A 19725-nucleotide genomic window follows, 5' to 3' on the forward strand; every position below is an offset into this window, starting at 1 on the left:
AGTGAAAAAATTCCTTAAGATTCATGTAGAAATGTGTAACATTGAAAACAATTTTTCAGTTAACTATTTATAATGTTTTTTAAGACACTGACTTAAAATAGTCCATCATGTTTTTATAAAATGAACATAAAATGTTCCTATCTTTCAAATATGTAATTGTATTATTTTTTGGTTCCCTTTTTGTTTCCCTGTACCTGGATTTCCACCAGTGAAAAATTTCTTATGATTCATGTAGGAATGTGTAACATTGAAAACATTTTTTTCAGTTAACTATTTGTAATGGTTTTTAAGACACTGACTTAAAATAGTCCATCCTGTTTTTATAAAAAGAACAAAAATATGTAATTGTATTATTTTTTGTTTCCTTGTATGATATTTGTATTTGATGAACACGGTGTAAAATATAAGGAAATGATTTCTAAAGAGAGATAGCTGACTCCTAAGCACAAATCACAAGGAAGTAAAATTCTTGCCGGTCTCTTAGTAGGTTTACAGGTAAGAATGTACAAACCCCTCCCATGTTACGGCTCTTAGCCTATATATAACCCAAATCACATGAGTAGAAGTACAAATGATGCTGTGATCAACAGGTGAATGGTGAACTGTGTTACAGAGCAGTGAGACAGAACCGTGTATCACTAAATCTCTCGAAACAGCAGGTAAGCCACAAACCCAATATTTATCATTTGTGCAGAACCATAACTACTTTAAGCACTGCTAGCTTTAGCAATTTGAATTTTACCTATCACCCGTCACTATGTGCTTAGCCTTAACGCATAAAATGCATCAGGTGACTCCCGGGTACCATACTGTGTACATGTCTGTACTGCTGATTGATCAAGGATTTTTTTACTGCCATCGGGTGAGCAGACATAAAAAAATCCTTGTTGATGAAACTAATTTTTTTTTTTTTTTTTAGGATTTTGTTGAAGAAATTTCCACTGATATCACAACTCATAGGAAAAACTTGATAATATAGTGCCATGGAGGGCTTTCCTGCAGTGTTTTATAGTGAACCTGCTGTTCTGGGGCTACTTGCAAATGCCGTCAGTGCTTTCCTTGTGTGTATGCAAAATTTTGCCCTATTTAACACGTCTGTGGTTGCTGGAGGAGCTGAAAACATTCTTGCAGGTAATGTAAAGATTATTAAATTTATTTAATTTTAACAACACTACATTGTTTTAATTTCTTCTATATTAATCCCTTATCTAAATCTTGATTTCTTGGAACAAGCTTATCATTTCAACATGTGAGAAAACTGGGATATAATAGACACACTTAGATATGGAATTTGATGGTGCTATATAAAACAATAAATAATAATAATAATAATAATAATACATGAACAGTTAAACAATGTTCAGGGGAGAAGTATATAATGAGAGGATGAGGAATGCTAGGACATGTGTTCATAGTCTAGAAGAAAACTATGTTGTCTTACAGTAAGTAGAAAAATTGTCAAACTAGATAGTATACAAATTATGTTTCTAAGGTGGATGATTGAGGTGTCTCCCATATACCACACTTACGACACATAGTCTTATCCAGGGATCTTTCTCATTATTATTATTATTATTATTATTAATATTGGTTTTAATGCCAATAATTTAATCTACTTCCCACTTTTTTCCTAATTCATTTTGCAGACCTAAGTATATCTCACGTACAATACAAACACATAAAGTTAAGATTGTCAGAACTATATATAAATTATATGCACGATTCTGATGGCTTCTCTTTAATTTCACACTTTTGGCAGGTGTTCATCTGATCCTAATTGGTGGAGTTGCCCAACTCATTGCTGGATTCCTGTCCTTCAGAAAGTACGACCATCTCAGTGGCACTTCCTTTATTGCCTTTTCTGCCTTGTGGAGCAGTTATGGTGCTACCCGCATCCTAGTAGGAACAGAAGCTCTTGCACAGAACAGTTTGGGTGCATCAGCTCTCCCTGCACTTCCAGTTAGTGAGAGTGCGGTGGCAGGGCTTGTGGCATACATCTTCATCGCATTTATCCTGTCCTTCTGCTCAGCCACTGTCAACTATATCATGCCTTTCGTGTTTGGTGCTTTGACACTAACTCTAATCTTTGAAGCTGTAGGATTATTTGGCCAGTGGGCCTTGGTGGTCTCAGGGGTATCGGAGTTAATAATAGTCTTGTGTGGACTTTATGGAGCCGCAGCACTCCTATTAAAAGGAATCACCCAGAGGTATGTTCTTCCAGGTTTCGGCAATTCCCTTTTTAACGTCCTTCTTTTAGGATCTGCCAACCGTGGCTCGGCTACAGTTACAGGAGAAGAGAAAAAGAAAAATACGAAATATGCTGAACCCATGGCACTGGGCTATTTGTGTGATACCATCTCTCCCTTCATTATGGCATTTTATTGCTTTGGGTACATAAAAACATTTTATGTGGGCGCCATATGGATCAGCATCAATGTACTATCTCAGCTATGTTCCAGCTATTATAGCTATCTCAGAGATGACATTTACCATGCCACAAAGTTTGCTTTTCATGGGACATTCTGGCTAGTGAAATCATGGGAAGAATTTACGCTTACAGTTGTTCTGATGCCTAACAATGTCTCTGTGGAGAGAAGGTTAATGGTTGGAGACTGGTTCTTTCTGATAGCAGCCTGTGTGCTCTGCTTTTTGTCTTTAAACAAGGATGTGCTAGAACTAACACACAATATAGCATTTGCCTTGATGACTGTTTCCACAATCCAACAGATCCCAAGTACATCTGCCTATATATTCTTCGGCGTGACCTGCGGTATTTTTACAGTTATATCGCTGTATACAACATTTGCAAGTCTTGTTAATTCGATTGCAGAAAAGGTGCTGATACCAATAGGCAATATTGTAATGCCAAGTGCGACACTTCAGAAAGTCTTATTGACAGGAAGAAACCTCCTGAAAAAGTCAGGACAAGAACTAAACATTGCTGAAAATCTCACTTCACGCTCCTCCGATCCTCTGTTTTACATCTGCAACGGCCTGGCATCCATTGCTGCAATCCAGAGTTCTATAGACTATTCATCTCAAGGATATTTATCTATTCCCTGGGTACTTGTACCAGGTACTATTATACAGCTGTACATCTGTAGAATTGATGTGCAAGGAGGTAGAAGATTCGGTTCAGTCTTGCCGTTTTGCTACTCTGCTATCTGGGCTACCTGGGTCTGGCTACGCTTGGCAGGTAATAATATTTATTGCTGTTATGTTTATTAAGATAGATAAATCTAAATAGTGATTACTAAAATATATAGTTGTCAATAATAACAATAAGAAGCATTGATTTTCTGTGGAAGTTTGCATTACCATTTTTAATTCATGCAGATTTCAGTTAGCTTCATATAATACAGACAAACACATTTCAATATTTTGCTAATCTATACCATTTCTATGTATAATTATGATCCAGTATCATAACACTATTAAAGGTAAAATGGCTTTTTTTTAGGTTCTTCGCTGGGCATCAATGCAAATAATGATGGGGCATTCACTGTCGGAGCCGTTGCCTTCCTAATAATCAATATATTTTTAATGGTTTTAGGTAAGTATAAGGGGCTTTTTTTTGAGTTGTTCAAACACCTCTTTGCACCCAAAATATGAGAACATGCAGAAATATACTAAGATCTCCAAAATATCACAATAAGAATGATGATGGCATATTTTTTTTAAACTTGTCATTGTGGTGACAAGCATCTTTACCAAACTGCTTTTTTCACACTTGTAATTTAATTTTAAATGTAAACGTGAGGCTTCCATTTATAACAGCGCATTTATATACAGAATACTTTATCCATGGTATAAGAATGTTGGCATCCCAGGTAGACTTGCTATTGACCAAACCCATGCCCTGTTGCTACCTTAAGGAATTGTTCAGCTTACAACACTAACAAATATTGTCTTAAAATAACAAAATGCATTTCTTAATATGGTAAATTTATTTTTTTCGTTTTCAGCCACTCAAGCAAATGTGATTCTCTTCGTTGTCACTATTCTAATGGAACTTGTGATCGTCTGTTTCCTTCTTTTTACACTAGAACGGCTTCCACTTCCACTTGAAAGTAAGTATTTTCCAAAAGTACTGTACCCAAGTGCTAAAAGTTAATCCAAATAAACCACTTTTTGATGAACAAAATATAGATATCAGACAATACAGGTATTAAATGCATTTATGGCAGTGTCATGGTTCCTATTGTTAGGAAGTGGTACATGTGTCCTTATCTGGCTATAGTTCTTGAAATACAATGAACACAGGCATGTACATGGGCATACTGGTTTTAGACATGCCTATATTGACATAAGCGTGCTTTATGTTGTGATTGAGTAGCATGAGATAATGCGTAGCCAATACTCATTTAATGATAGGGGGACTGGTCATGTAGTCCTGCTAACTCAATATCTTCCTTGCTCCCTCGGTGCTTGCCTGCCTCGGGTTGAATTCACAAGCTAGGGAGTTAAATATCTGGTACACAAACAAAGGATTTCCTCCCTTCTGACCGGCTTTAACAATTGCAATACAGGTTATTTATTAAAATATATATTGTTTTATATTTTCTTAATAATTATTTCAAATATTCATAAACCTGTTTTAGTTGCTGTACTTTCGGTGTTTGGCATTCTCTGCGTCTACGGGCTGTTTGCTTCGTTGGCAAACTACTTGTTCAGCAAAGAACTCGTTCCAATGGGCCCTGTTATCTTCAAGGTAAGCTGTGTACCATTGGATAGCATGTACATTTATTATATATTGATATATAAAAATACAATATGGAAAGTATCTAACAGTGTTACTAAAAAGTAAAGCTTCTAATCAGAATAGAGGCATTTGTACCTAGTTGTGTAGTAAACACGGTATATATTCAATTAAATAAATACATATCATACAGTAATGGATGCACCAAACTGTCATTTAGTTGCCTCCCTGAGCTCAGAAAATGATATTTTGAAACTTGGCTCTCATGGCAGCTGCCAATTTTTGCCTTCGAATCAATTGAATTTACATATGTACATCACTTTGTCTGCTTTTGACATTTCTGCCAATAGAAACAGGAATCCAAGAAGAACGAATTCACTGCAGACCCCTCATGTGTTTTACCCGAGTCTCGCCGCACAAGTGGTTTGAGAACAATTGCAAAGATACTGGAGAATGGAGGAGTGTGTGGTGTTCCTACTGACACTGTTTATGCTCTAGCGGCTTCATGCAAACACCCAAGTGCCATCGACAGAATTTATAAGATCAAGGTGAGAATGCATTTATTGACCATATCGCTATAATATTTTATTGCGAACATAACTAGGAAAATACATTAACTTATTCATAATTAACTGGAAAGTTATAGTTCAGTAATTCAGTTAATTATCCGTGTCCTGAGCCAGACCTGAATATTTTCCAAATAACCTGCCCAAGTTTACATAAGAAGCTGCTGGTTAACTATTTTGCAGCTGCTGGCTTAGCATTGTAATTAAAAGGTTTCATCACAGAACGGAATTCTTATGCTGCGTTATCATTTTCTAAACAAACCTACCATATATTCTGGCACATGGTATAGTTACCTTGCATGTATGATGTACTTTTTGTAAACCTTTTTTATGAGTGTCTTGTCTGCCTTGTACAAAATGAAAGCCTCCCGTGTATTCATTTATGTGGGATACTACAAAAATTTGGTCATAGTCCATCATTTTTTGACATCTTGTAGCTATGTCCGGCCAGTTCCCTGCCAGCACAGCCTTGAATGTTATTTTTTAACTTTTTGTGCTTTGTTGTAATCTTTCTGCCTAGGATTACATATCAGTTGGGTTGTGATTGTGACATGTAAATTCATTTTATTAAGGATAATGGTAAAATATTCTAGGTAGTAGTGAGTGTGAAAAGGTTGCTTTGATTTTGTTTCATAGGAACGGCCTGCCGAGAAACCCATTTGCATCTGCATTTCTAACCTTGACCAGCTGAGAGTGATCAGTCCCCCATTCAGCCCCCTTTTGTGGAGGTTCATGGATTTGGTATATCCTGGTGGCATCAGTTGTATTGTGCAGAAAGGAGAATGGCTGAAACGGCTTGGTAAATAATGTGCTATGCAAAGAAAAAAACACACACAGACTGCATACATGCTGGACATACACAACAGTACATTTTCAACCAAAGTATTGCATGTATTGATATACGGAGTATGTAAGCAAATACATTTTCCATATATTCTCTTAATAAATCACATTCCTGGATATTAGGCCAGGAGCCCCAGATATCACATCTGTTTCCCGGGGTTAGCCTTTGATTTCCTGGGGAAATGCAACATCCCAACTTCCACATGGTTAAATGAATGTGGGTTAACAATAGCATTATCGGCCACTATTTTGTTTATACTCCACCTACCTAGCAATGTCCATGTATTCCCTAACTGCAAGAGATTTTAGCATGTAGGGATGAAAAGGGGTGCAGAACGAGCATTTTTACCAAGGGGTATGGGACAACAAACTGAGCCTGCCTTATATGGCTAATTCAAACACAAATAACCATGTTTCTGTGTAGTGGTCTCTATAATAAGCTAAATCCACTGAAAATTATTGCTAGAATAATATTGTGCACTCTGTACATATATATTTTTGCCTATGTTTTAAAGGTGTGGGGCCGGCTTATGAGCAAGTTGGTACACAGAACTCTATCATGATAAGGGTGCCTGATCATTCAGTTACTGCTCATCTCACTGATATGACTGGGCCTTTAGCAATTACCTCTGCCAATCCAAGTGGGGAATCTGACAGCACGCACCATGACATGGTGATAACGTAAGTAATATATAACACTTTTATTTATTTAGTCATCAACATATTTCAGAGTTTTGTACAATATGCCATGTATTTATAAAATGGAATTCTGATGGAAAAAGTGAAATTGGGGTAATCGACATGAATATTACATGGGTTTCAAGGGTTAACGTTTTAACCATAATTATGCATCAAAGTTAACCCCTATGTTTACATTCTGAGATGAGTTTTGCCACAATTGGACTCCAGTTTTTAGGCAACTGGGTATGTTTGTGTCTGTTTATCTTGCTAAGAAATTGGTGAGCATAGGATTTGCATTTAGCGCTGGATTCTGGGGAGCTCGAATAAGCTATGAACAGTTACAGGATGGAGAAAAGGCTTAGGTCGCAGAGAGAGAAACAGGACAGAGGAAGAGCAGTGTTGATTGGTAGGGGGCATGTAAGGATAAATATAAGTATGTTTGAGGTACATTACTAAGGACAATAAGAGTGAGGGTGTTTGGAGGTTGTTTTAGATACTTGTCAAGTAGATAAATTCTGGCAATTTTATTTCATCAAATATGACATGATCTGGTGAGAAGTGAATGCATATGGAGCTTCATGAGTCTGAGGAACTGACTATTAAATATATTCTAAACTCTTATTTTTTTCAGGCGCTTGAGTCACAAACTGGATGCAGTTCTGTGTGATGGATATTCTAATGAGCTTGTGGGATCTACTGTAGTAAATTGCACCAAGATAGATGAAGGTTAGTCTTGTAGAAAGCTCCTTACTGCGGTTGATTAACAGCTGTGTTGTGTGGTTTGCATGGCCTTGTGGGGAAAGAGATTCACTTTAGATGTTAATTTATTAAATTGACTTTTCCCTAGCCTGGAAACATGTTGCTGGCTATACATGCAAGCTGCAGCTTTTGAGACTTTTACTCTCATGTCTTACCACATGTGTGTCTATTCACTGAGTGGTTAGTGAAGTTAAGGGTTAACATGCTTGTTGTATGCTTAAATGGAACTTAAATGGAAACTTGCATGCCCTTGCCTGGAATTTTAAAAATGTAACACTGACATCCCCCAACATACATTAAAAAAGAAAATAAAAACAAAATGAGAGTCCTGTTAACTAAGGGAGGGTCAAAAGTCATTTTTCTTTCACCACATTTGTAGGGCGAAGGAGACTCATAAAATCAACCTTGGGAGTAAAGTCCCCCCTCACCCTATCCCTTGCTTGGAGGGGTTTCCTCCATCTCTCACCCTGTTCTCGGCAGGATGAGTGGGGTTTAAATAACCCCTTCCACCTTCTCCCCACTGAGGTGTGTGGGGGGATTAAAATGTTTTAAAAACCCTTTTCATAGGTGTAGGCCCCATACTGTACTTGTCCCAATCTCACCATCCCTGCCTTGTAGGATGAAAGTGGTAGCAATGTTTAAATAAAAACAAATGTAGAAAGCTCTATCTACCTGCCCTCAAAGTTAGTGGAGATGAGATCCATTCAAGCACTCTTTGAGCAAAAGTATCTCTTGATGCTAAATCCTTAGGTGATTGAAGGAAGCATTCACATTTAAGTAATTGAAGGATGGAATGTTTGTTCCCTGAAAATATGACAGCACAATACTGACAACTAGAACTAATGCAAGCAAGATCTTTTATAATCTTAAAACTAGTAATATTTCTTTCCAACGTCAGTAATGTTCTAAATACTATAGATATTTTGGTAATACAACCCTACAACATTTTTGAAGATTAAAGTTGGCAGTTCTCAGATCCAGTCATGTTGTGTGGGACTTATAATAATTATTGATTCTTCCTATTTAGGATCCATCACAATATTGCGTGAAGGTTGTGTGCCAGCTTCAAAGATCATGCAGCTGTTTGAAAAAGCAAAGAACACACAGGAAGTCATATAAGAATAATTTAATTTGTACTTATGTTTTTACTGGCTGCTGGACACTCAGGACACAACAAGCACACCTCACAAGAGTTGTACAATAAGATAAAAAAATTAATTTTTTTGTTAAATTAATACTGTCAAACATTTGTGTATTTATTGTTGTTGTACATAGGAAAATGAATAAAATGTTTCTGTTCTTTACTTGCTGCTAAATGCTCCCAAATATCTGTGACAGTTTACTGTATATTGCCACATTATGTGTGTTATTTCTAGGTAATATTTATACTGCCACAATGTTGGTGTATGGGCATTAAAAATAAACAGTTTAACAATTTAATGTATGCAATTAATTTCATTTCATTTTCAGTTCAATTTACTGCAGTTATTGAAGTTATTGAAAATGGTGCAGTTATGTGTAATTAAATAAATTAAATAATTATTTATTTTATTACTATATATATATATATATATATATATATATACCGTATTGGCTCGAATATAGGCCGCACTTTTTTCCCCCACTTTAAGTTTTTAAAGTGGGGGTGCGGCCTATATTCGGGCTCTAGCGCCCGACGCCCGGGACATGCAGTCCCGGGCGCCGGGCAGGCCAGCGGGGTTAAGATACAGATCCCCCGCAGCGGTGCAGGGGATCTGCATCCTACTGTCTGATACTCAGACAGCCTCCCCTGCCAGCACTTCCCACGGGGGGGGGGGTGCCGGCACGGGAGGTTATCTAAGCGTTTTACCTCTGCCCACCCCCGACTTACCGGAGCAGACTCCCGGCTGTCTTGCGGGGCCGGCGGGAGACATTTACGCAATACGCCCATGCAACTTCCGGTACCGGAAGTTGCATACGCGTATTGCGTAGATGTCCCTCGCCGGCCCCGCAAGACACCCGGGAGTCTGCTCCGGTAAGTCGAGGAGGACAGCGGCAGCGTATCGCGGGGAGGGAGGACAGCGGCAGCGTATCGCGGGGAGGGAGGACAGCGGCAGCGTATCGCGGGGAGGGAGGACAGCGGCAGCGTATCGCGGGGAGGGAGGACAGCGGCAGCGTATCGCGGGGAGGGAGGACAGCGGCAGCGTATCGCGGGGAGGGAGGACAGCGGCAGCGTATCTCGGGGAGGGAGGACAGTGGCAGCATATCTCGGGGGGGGGGGACAGAGTGGCAGCATGTTTTTTTTGGTGCTTTTTTAAAGAAAAAAAACGTTTTCTTTAAAAAAGCACCAAACTTTTAGGGTGCGGCCTATATACGGGGGCGGCCTATATCCGAGCCAATACGGTATATATATATATACTATAATATAAAATTAGCATATGGAAAGTGTTAAAATAACACCATCAAACATAACTGCAAAAACTGTCTGATTCCCATTGAGCTATCTTACGAATCAACTCTTTGGCTAAACCCAACCAGGCTGCCGATCTGTAATAACTGAGTATATTCTAGTAAAGAATCCAACCTAACCTGCCGCATCAGTCCAAAGTTCAATATCTTCATTAGCCTCTGGATCCTCCAACAAAATTGACCTCCCATTATACTCCTGAAAGAATGTAGCCCAACCCAGCAGGTCAGCCTTCATCTCTTTCAACATACGGACAAAATGACATTGACGTGCGCCATAAGAACACCTGCCCCATTGGCATGATCCTACAGGCGAAACTGAGCTTCCCAACTATCAATTAAAGCTGTTTCAAAGGCACCTTCCTTAACTCCAAAAAACTATAAACTACGTAACAAAGATCAACCATTTTATCCTCTGGTAGCCGACAAATCATGACTTCAGAATCAATCTCCATCCCTAGAAAACTCAAATGTGCGCATGGCCCTACTCACTCATCCAGAACCAAAGGAACCCCAAATTCCCCAAAAACTTGACACAAAATGGGCAAAGTCGTTAAATCGGCAGAAGGTGACCAGCAGCGTGGGCCAGGCTGGAAAATCCCTAATTCTAAAATATTTTGAACCAGAATGAGGAGAAAGTAACAAGTGGCCGCAGGGAGACTGTGAAGAGGGTTATCATCATAGTTATTATAGTAGCAGTAGCGGGGGGGCGGTCCGCACCGGGTGCCACTCATCAGGGGGGTGCCAACTTGCCGGCACCCAGCACCCCTCCAGAGACGGACAGTAATGTCCGCCGCTGGAGGAGCAGGCTCGCAAGGGAGCGGTATCGGAGGTCTTTAACAGCCTCTGGATCCTCCAACAAAGGATGTGTGGATTGGTATATGTGTGGATTGGTGTATGTGTGGATTCGTATATGTGTGTGGATTGGTATGTGTGTGGATTGGTATATGTGTGGATTGGTTTGTGTGTGGATTGGTATATGTGTGTGGATTGGTTTGTGTGTGGATTGGTATATGTGTGTGGATTGGTTTGTGTGTGGATTGGTATATGTGTGGATTAGCATGTGTGGATTAGTGTATGTGTGGATTGCTATATGTGTGGATTGGTGTATGTGTGGATTGGTATATGTATGGATTGGTATATGTGTGGATTGGTGTATGTGTGGATTAGTATATGTGTGGATTGGTGTATGTGTGGATTCGTATGTGTGTGGATTGGTGTATGTGTGGATTGGTATATGTGTGGATTGGTATATTTGTGGATTGGTATGTGTGTGGATTGGTATGTGTGTGTGGATTGGTATGTGTGTGTGGATTGGTATGTGTGTGGATTGGTATGTGTGTGGATTGGTATGTGTGTGGATTGGTGTATGTGTGGATTGGTAAGTGTGTGAGTGATGGGTGTTATCAGCCCCGGACTGGGACAAAAAATAGGCCCGGGCATTTAAGCCTGAGCAGCCCATATTTATTTATTTATTTATTTATTGTTAAAGCCCACCCTTCACGTACCATCTTTGCATTTAATCATTCACACAAATCATTAACACATTCATTAATGCAGTCTAACAAATCATTCACACAATTCATCCTCACATGAATTCATTAATTGTCATACGCATTCACACAATTAATCCACACATTTATTCATTCATTCTCATACGCATTCACACTACCTCCTCTCTTCATCTTATCGGCCCCTTCTCACTATGTTCCCCCTTTTCACTATGTAACCCCTTCCCCACTTCTCATTATGTACCGCCTCTATCTATCCCCTCTCCCCCTTTCTCACTATCTAACCCCCCTCTGCCTCTTCTCACTGCACCCCCCTCCCTCACCCTACTTACCTTGTTGCCGGAGCAAGCAGCAACTGCGACTGCACCTGTGGCAGGGCAGGATTGAATTAGGGGCTGATGGAGCTGCAGCTCCAGGCCCCCACCTTAAAATAAGCCCAGTCAGGACCACCGGACTGACTGGTCCTATATGGCCGCATTAACGCAGAGCCCCTTAAGCCCGCCGCAACTACCCCCTCCTAACTATCTACCCTCTCCCTCTTTGAAGTTCACTTACCTTTCAGGAGTCCTGAGGTGGGGTTGCAAGGCCTCTGCCTCCCAGCTCTGCCACTGTATGGAACAGTATAGAGTGATGGGAGTTATGATGTACTTTTAGAACATAATTAGATCATGAAAAAGACATTGGAAATGGTACAGCATAACACCCATCACTCTCACACACTTACCAATCCACACACATATACCAATCCACACACATATACACCAATCCACACACATATACACCAATCCACACACATATACACCAATCCACACGTATACATACCAATCCACACGTATACATACCAATCCACACGTATACATACCAATCCACGCGTATACACCAATCCACGCGTATATACCAATCCACACGTATATACTAATCCACACATATACCCATCCACACATATATACCAATCCACACATATATACTAAAACACACATATACCAATCCACACATATATACTAAGACACACATATACAAATCCACTCTCACTGAATGTTTTCCTACCTTTCCTTTTTTCTCCTTACAGCTCCTTTTCCCCCTCTTCGCTCCTCTTCTTCAGTTCTTCTGTCTTCTCTGTCTTCTTTCGGTTCAGAGGGCACGGACAGCGGTGGGCGCGGCTTCAGTGTTGTGCGCCGGAATCTGACAACAAATCCCGGCGCACAGCACCTGTTGCCGCGCGGATCACAAGGGAGCGGTATCGGAGGTCTTTAACAGGGTTGAACCCGGCTTAAAATCACTCAAGGGAACCGGAGGTCTGTTTAAGACCTCCGATACCGCTCCCTTGCGAGCCTGCTCCTCCAGCTGCGAACATTACTGTCCGTCTCTGGAGGTCGGCGGACCGCCCCCCGCCGCCGCCCCATGGAGTGTGGCGCCCTGTGCGGTCGCACACTCCAAAGGCCGGCCATGCTCTAAGGGGCCGGGAAGCCCCCACCATGGCCGGCCTTAGGGGTCTGCGGCCGCAAAGAGTTTAAATGAAAACATCGGGTTTTTGCGGCGTTGAATGCGGCCGTAGGTAGGGTAGGGGCCTGGAGCTGCAGCTCCATCAGCCCCTAAGTCAATGCGGCCCTGCCGTGGCCCGGCCCACCGGGCAAATGCCCGGTGTACCCGATGGCCAGTCCGGGCCTGGGTGTTATGATGTACCATTTCCAATGTATTTTTCATTATATAATTATGCTCTAAAGTACATCATAACTCCCATAACTCTATACTGTTCCATACAGTGGCAGAGCTGGGAGACAGAGGCCTTGCACCCCCACCGCAGGACTCTTGAAAGGTAAGTGAACATCAAAGAGGGAGAGGGTAGATAGTTAGGAGGGGTAGATAGGGAGAAGGGAGTGAGACGGGGTAGATATGGCAATCATACTCCTATCCTGCCAAGTCTGCAAGTACATCCTAGAATCTGGGTATGCCTGGGCATGATAGGAATGTGATTGCTGTTAACAATCATATATATATATATATATATATATATATATATATATATATATAGTGATAAGTGTTATGCTGTACCACCATCAATGTCTGCCTCAGTATATAATGATAACAGTAATGCTGTACCACCTTCAGTGTCTGCGCCGGTATATAACGGTATAAGCTATGCAGTTTTAAAGTGTGTGTGTGTGGGGGGGGCCACATACAGGATCCGCCCCAGGTGCCAAATACTCTAGGTACGCCCCTGTATAGTAGTAAAGGTTGAGAAAAGACTTGCGTCCATCAGACTCAACCTTCCTTTTCCTTGTTTACCGATCAGATTTCTCCTTGGATCAATAAGCACTACATTGTTACGCCGGATCAGGCACCACAGGTGATGGACCCACGATGCAGGAATGGCGAGAATATCCGATAAACAAGCCGGGATCGAGGCAGGCAGCACAGGAGCATAGTCAGTACAATAGCCGGGGTCGGGGCAGGCAGCACAGGATCAAAGTCAAACAACAATAGCCAAGGTCGGGACGGGCAGCGCAGGATCAAGGTCAGAAGAACGAAAGCCGAGGTCTGGTACACATGGATATCAATCAGAAAGCAAGAGCAACACAAACACCCTGAGAACAATAACATGGACTCGTTGAACGGGCAAGGAAACATAGAACCAGGAAGTTTAAAAAGAGCCAATGGCGGGAGAGCAGGTAAGATGACGTCATCGCGACCGGCGCAATAATAGCGTCGTCGCGATGGCAACCTAACAAAACCTCCTGTCTGTGTTACCTCCGCGAATGACGCGGAAGAGCCACACAGGCAGGGGAGGTAATGTAAACAGCCTCCGTGGCAGGCATGCCTGCGGCGGCTCAACCACAAGGTCCACACAGGCAGAAGAGGTACTGGTCGGGTGCCGCGAGCATGTAGCGGCGGATAGTTTCTCCGATCGCCGCTGATATGCTGCGGCAGCCCGAGCAGGGCTGTCAGTGGCTGGGAGGCGTGCCTGCTCGATACGCACGCCCCCCTCGTGTGCGTGTAGAGCGCACGTCAGTATACGAGGGGGACGTGCGCGAGGAACGCCGTGGGCCCCCGGCCGGACAGGTAGGTATGACATACATAAATATTAATTCCTATACTATCATACATAGCCTTCTATGATCAGCGTCATTAAAAAAAATATCTAGGCCCCTTTTAAAGGCATCAAATGTATTTGAGGCAGACAATCCCATACTTTTATTGTCCTAACTGTAAAAAATCCCCTCAGCTGTCGTGGACTATATTTCCTTTCTTCAAGTCTTAGATCAGGGGTGTCCAAGTTTTTCCTTCAGCGGGCCACTTCATCAGAAATGTATATGTTCGGGGGGCGCACTCATTTTTCACTGAGAGAAAAAATGGCCTTTAATAAGACATGCAGATTGAAATAAAGTAAATGACACAAAATCCTGTGGGGAATTCTCCTCTCTGGCAGCCGGGGAAGGTCTGCGCGATGCATGTAGACAACTGCTGCTGCCAGCACTTTCGCCAGCGCTCGGTGATAGAAGCCCCGGTGGAAGTGCCGGCAGCACCTGAGGTTACCAGACAGGAGATCTAGGTCCCCTGCAGCGCCGCGGGGGACTTGGATCTTAGTCTAATAGTCAGACCTCTATTTGTGGTCTGATTAGAAGACGACCTTGATTATAAGACAACGGGTATTTTTCAGAGCATTTTCTTTGAAAAAAAACCTTGTCTTATAATCATACCTGGGAACTTCTCGGCTCCGGCTACCCGGAGCCTTCCCTTGCGGGACGCGGACAGGACTGCACACTGACGTCAACGGGCGGTCCCGCTGATGTTGGTGGGTGGTCCCTCTGACGGCAGCGGGAAACCCACCCATGTAAAGGAAAAAATGAGCGGGGAGCGGGGCATGTCAAGACCCCGCGACACGGAGGATTCAAGTCTTGACCCGGAGAACTGGAGGAGCAGCACTCACCTGGCAATCTCCGGGTCAAACCTGGAGAGTTCCCAGGTATGCTTATAATCAAGCAAATATGGTAATTATAGCTGTTAACTGATTTCACCTCCACGTCAACCAGGAAGATATTAATTATTTATACCGATGTGCGTAAGTGCTTAGCAGGAACAGCAAACACATAAACAGAAAGATATTCTAAGTGTTTTGCAATTTGAAAGTTACTTATAATTAGGGCAATAAAATGAATGATATAATCTTCCGGCTTTCTTAATATAGTAGCACAGTGATCATAAAATGTTGAATATGAAAGGGGAATTATGACATTACAACATAATAAAAATACTTAAACTCCTAAATATATAAAATTCCAACTCTGCCATTTTGGCCTCAGTATTGCAATTATCTTGCACGTCCCTTGAACTTCTTACCAATCCTTTGTTTAGCGAACAGAAACTATAATATTTTATGTTTTCATGATTATGACTTATGATCAGCAAAATATAAAATGTATATATGTCAAAGGAAGCATGGCCAATGTGATCTCCCAACATATGCATGGTCAGCAGACTTAGCACTATAACACTTAACAATATGCAACTACTTAATAATTTAAGTGGTTTTTGGCTAAACTGTAGGTCCTTAATGTTTGTTCTTTTGACAAATGTTTTACTTAGAATCTATTGTTGTGCTGCCTACTAAAACGTTATGTCCTGTGTTACACCTCTCTATGCTATGTATAATCAGAGTACCCATTAACTAGTTTAACCTGCAATGAAGAATTTCCTCCAAACCAACCAGGAAGACCTTAATCATTTTCTATCAAGTATTGCAAATAGTGGGAGGGGCAACCACAAACAGAAATGGATGCTGTATGTGGTGTGATGTAAAAGTTATTTGGAAAGCATAATAGTGATTCATAATGTCATTGTTTGGATTTCTTAATATAGTAACACAAATAAGTCAGTTATCATTCACATCTACAAGTTAGTGGAAGATACCATGGGAATTTTGACACTACAGCATACTAAAAAGGATCGGGGTGTTTGGCTCTAGTGTTTAGACCCCATGATTCAGCAGTAATAAGGGACCACAGACAGCCATCAAGATTGCATCAGTTAGCAAGTTTAAGCTAACAAGTTTGATTAGTTGCTTTATATATTTTATTAAGTTTGCCTTAAAGTAAATTGTCACAGTCTTAATACTGTGGCCTTTTTAGCTTAATGTCTCTGTGTGTTTATTTTAATATAATTTAATGCCCTTATTGACATCTTACATGTCAAGCATGTTACAAAAGTATTTTGATAGTTTGCTTCAATACCATAAAATAAGTTATTTTTTAACATTTCATTATAAAAAACAATTTCCTTTTTATTTTGTTAAATACCATCAAGTTTGCATTATCAGTTGAGTTTGTAATATGCTTTTTTAATTCAGATATCAGCATGATAAACAGTGTCTCCTTTTGCCTCTTGGATTAAGCAAAATAAAATTCTACCTTGTACAAGAGGAAATATCTCCTGGGAAATTCCCCCAAAACTATTATAATCTGAAAGGGTTGATGGGGTCGGAGAATTTCCAAGTAGTTCTATACCTTGGGGTTCCAAATTATGTAGATATCTTTATCGAGCAGCTCGACAGAAATCAAATGCACAGACAAGAGTATATGTATCATAATGGCACAATAATAATAAAATAACAGTTAAGAGTATATGTATAATAATGGCACAATAGTAATAAAGTAACAGACAAGAGTATATGTATAATAATGGGACGTTTATTATGGCACATTATGGAAATATATATGAATCCTTATCACTGAGACCGTAAATAACGCCCTATTCTAATACAATCATTTTACATAAAATAGCAGTAAGCCCATATTTATCAAATGTAAGGGAGGAGAGGGTGGGCAACAGATACTTGCAGTAGCTTCCAAAATGACCTTGTACCTAGTTCCAGCCGAAACCGGTTTCATCAGAAGTTCAGCCTGTATTCTTCCACAGAAGGTATACAAATCACCATACCTGGGAACCAGGCCCGGACTGGCCATCGGGCACACTGGGCATTTGCCCGGTGGGCCGGGCCACGGCAGGGCCGCATTGACTTAGGGGCTGATGGAGCTGCAGCTCCAGGCCCCTACCCTACCTACGGCCACATTCACCGCCGCAAAAACCCGATGTTTTAATTTAAACCCTTTGCGGCCGCAGACCCCTAAGGCCGGCCCTGGTGGGGGCTTCCCAGCCCCTTAGAGCAGGGCTCAACCCAGCTTAAAATCACTCAAGGGAGCCGGAGATCTGTTAAAGACCTCCGATACCGCTCCCTTGTGATCCGCGCGGCAACAGCTGCTGTGCGCCAGGATTTGTTGTCAGATCCCGGCGCACAACACTGAAGCCGCGCCCACCGCTGTCCGTGCCCTCTGACCCGGAAGAAGACAGAAGAACTGAAGAAGAGGAGCGAAGAGGAGGAAAAGGAGCTGTAAGGAGAAAAAAGGAAAGGTAGGAAAACATTCAGTGAGAGTGGATTGGTATATGTGTGTCTTAGTATATATGTGTGGATTGGTATATGTGTGTGGATTGGTATATGTGTGTCTTAGTATATATGTGTGGATTGGTATATATGTGTGGATTGGTATATGTGTGGATTGGTATATACATGTGGATTGGTATATACGCGTGGATTGGTGTATACGTGTGGATTGGTGTATACGTGTGGATTGGTGTATACGTGTGGATTGGTATGTATACGTGTGGATTGGTATGGATACGTGTGGATTGGTATGGATACGTGTGGATTGGTGTATATGTGTGTGGATTGGTGTATATGTGTGTGGATTGGTATATGTGTGTCGATTGGTATATGTGTGGATTGGTAAGTGTGTGAGAGTGATGGGTTTTATGCTGTACCATTTCCAATGTCTTTTTCATGATCTAATTATGCTCTAAAAGTACATCATAACTCCCATCACTCTATACTGTTCCATACAGTGGCAGAGCTGGGAGGCAGAGGCCTTGCACCCCCACCGCAGGACTCCTGAAAGGTAAGTGAACTTCAAAGAGGGAGAGGGTAGATAGTTAGGAGGGGGTAGTTGCGGCGGGCTTAAGGGGCTCTGCGTTAATGCGGCCATATAGGACCAGTCAGTCCGGTCCTGACTGGGCTTATTTTAAGGTGGGGGCCTGGAGCTGCAGCTCCATCAGCCCCTTAGTCAATCCTGCCCTGCCACAGGTGCAGTCGCAGTTGCTGCTTGCTCCGGCAACAAGGTAAGTAGGGTGAGGGAGGGGGGTGCAGTGAGAAGAGGCAGAGGGGGGTTAGATAGTGAGAAAGGGGGAGAGGGGATAGATAGAGGCGGTACATATTGAGAAGTGGGGAAGGGGGTTACATAGTGAAAAGGGGGAACATAGTGAGAAGGGGCAGATAAGATGAAGAGAGGAGGTAGTGTGAATGCGTATGAGAATGAATGAATAAATGTGTGGATGAATTGTGTGAATGCGTATGACAATTAATGAATTCATGTGAGGATGAATTGTGTGAATGATTTGTGAGACTGCATTAATGAATGTGTTAATGATTTGTGTGAATGATTAAATGCAAAGATGGTACATGAAGGGTGGGCTTTAACAATAAATAAATAAATAAATAAATATGGGCTGCTCAGGCTTAAATGCCCGGGCCTATTTTTTGTCCCAGTCCGGGCCTGCTGGGAACTCTCCGGGTTTGACCACTGCTTCTTCAGTTCTCCGGGTCAAGAGCCGAATCCTCCAGGGTCTTGACATGCTCTTGACACCCCCCCCCCCGAATCAGGGAGAACCCCCCAACGTCAGCGGGAACTCCCATTAACGTCAGCGGGACCGCCCACCATCCCGCAAAGTAGCCCAGAAGTTCCCAGGTATGTCAATCACTGACTATATATATATATACACCGTCTGTAGAAAAATGAAAACAGATACTTTGGTACTGCTGTATCTGGAGTCACACTGTCTGGAATATGTTGTGATATAACATAGTCCAAGTACTGAGTAACAACTAACTCTAAATTAGAATTCTCAGATTGAATTTAGTAAATAGGCCCGTTGCCACAATATAAGCTACTTTACTAGCATTCTTTTTCCTCATTATTTATTTTGTTCTCTCTAACCACTCCGCAGTAAACTTGTTTAAACAATGTATATTTTTCTGGCTTAGGTACAAATAGGCACGCCTTATGTTATTTAAAATGTCAAGGAATGTTTATTCTGAATGAAACTCAGAAAGGAGCATGGGCTTGAGGAGGAAATACAAGTGAAAAAAAGGGGGGGTTCGTCATCATTCAGTAAA

General features: G+C 41.6%; 1 protein-coding gene across 1 annotated transcript; it reads left to right on the top strand.

Annotated features, from left to right (window-relative positions):
* Nucleotides 1-575: 575 nt before the first annotated feature.
* Nucleotides 576-8988, top strand: LOC128503545 (uncharacterized). The gene is made up of 11 exons (XM_053473664.1): nt 576-659; nt 920-1131; nt 1760-3196; nt 3461-3553; nt 3966-4070; nt 4602-4711; nt 5050-5247; nt 5902-6064; nt 6624-6789; nt 7421-7515; nt 8576-8988. Exons 2-11 carry the CDS (start codon nt 984-986, stop codon nt 8665-8667), a joined length of 2607 nt encoding a protein of 868 aa, XP_053329639.1. The 5' UTR covers nt 576-659; nt 920-983; the 3' UTR covers nt 8668-8988.
* Nucleotides 8989-19725: the final 10737 nt, after the last annotated feature.

This window comes from Spea bombifrons, chromosome 8, assembly GCF_027358695.1.
Source record: "Spea bombifrons isolate aSpeBom1 chromosome 8, aSpeBom1.2.pri, whole genome shotgun sequence".
NCBI classification, from domain to species: Eukaryota; Metazoa; Chordata; class Amphibia; order Anura; family Pelobatidae; genus Spea; species Spea bombifrons.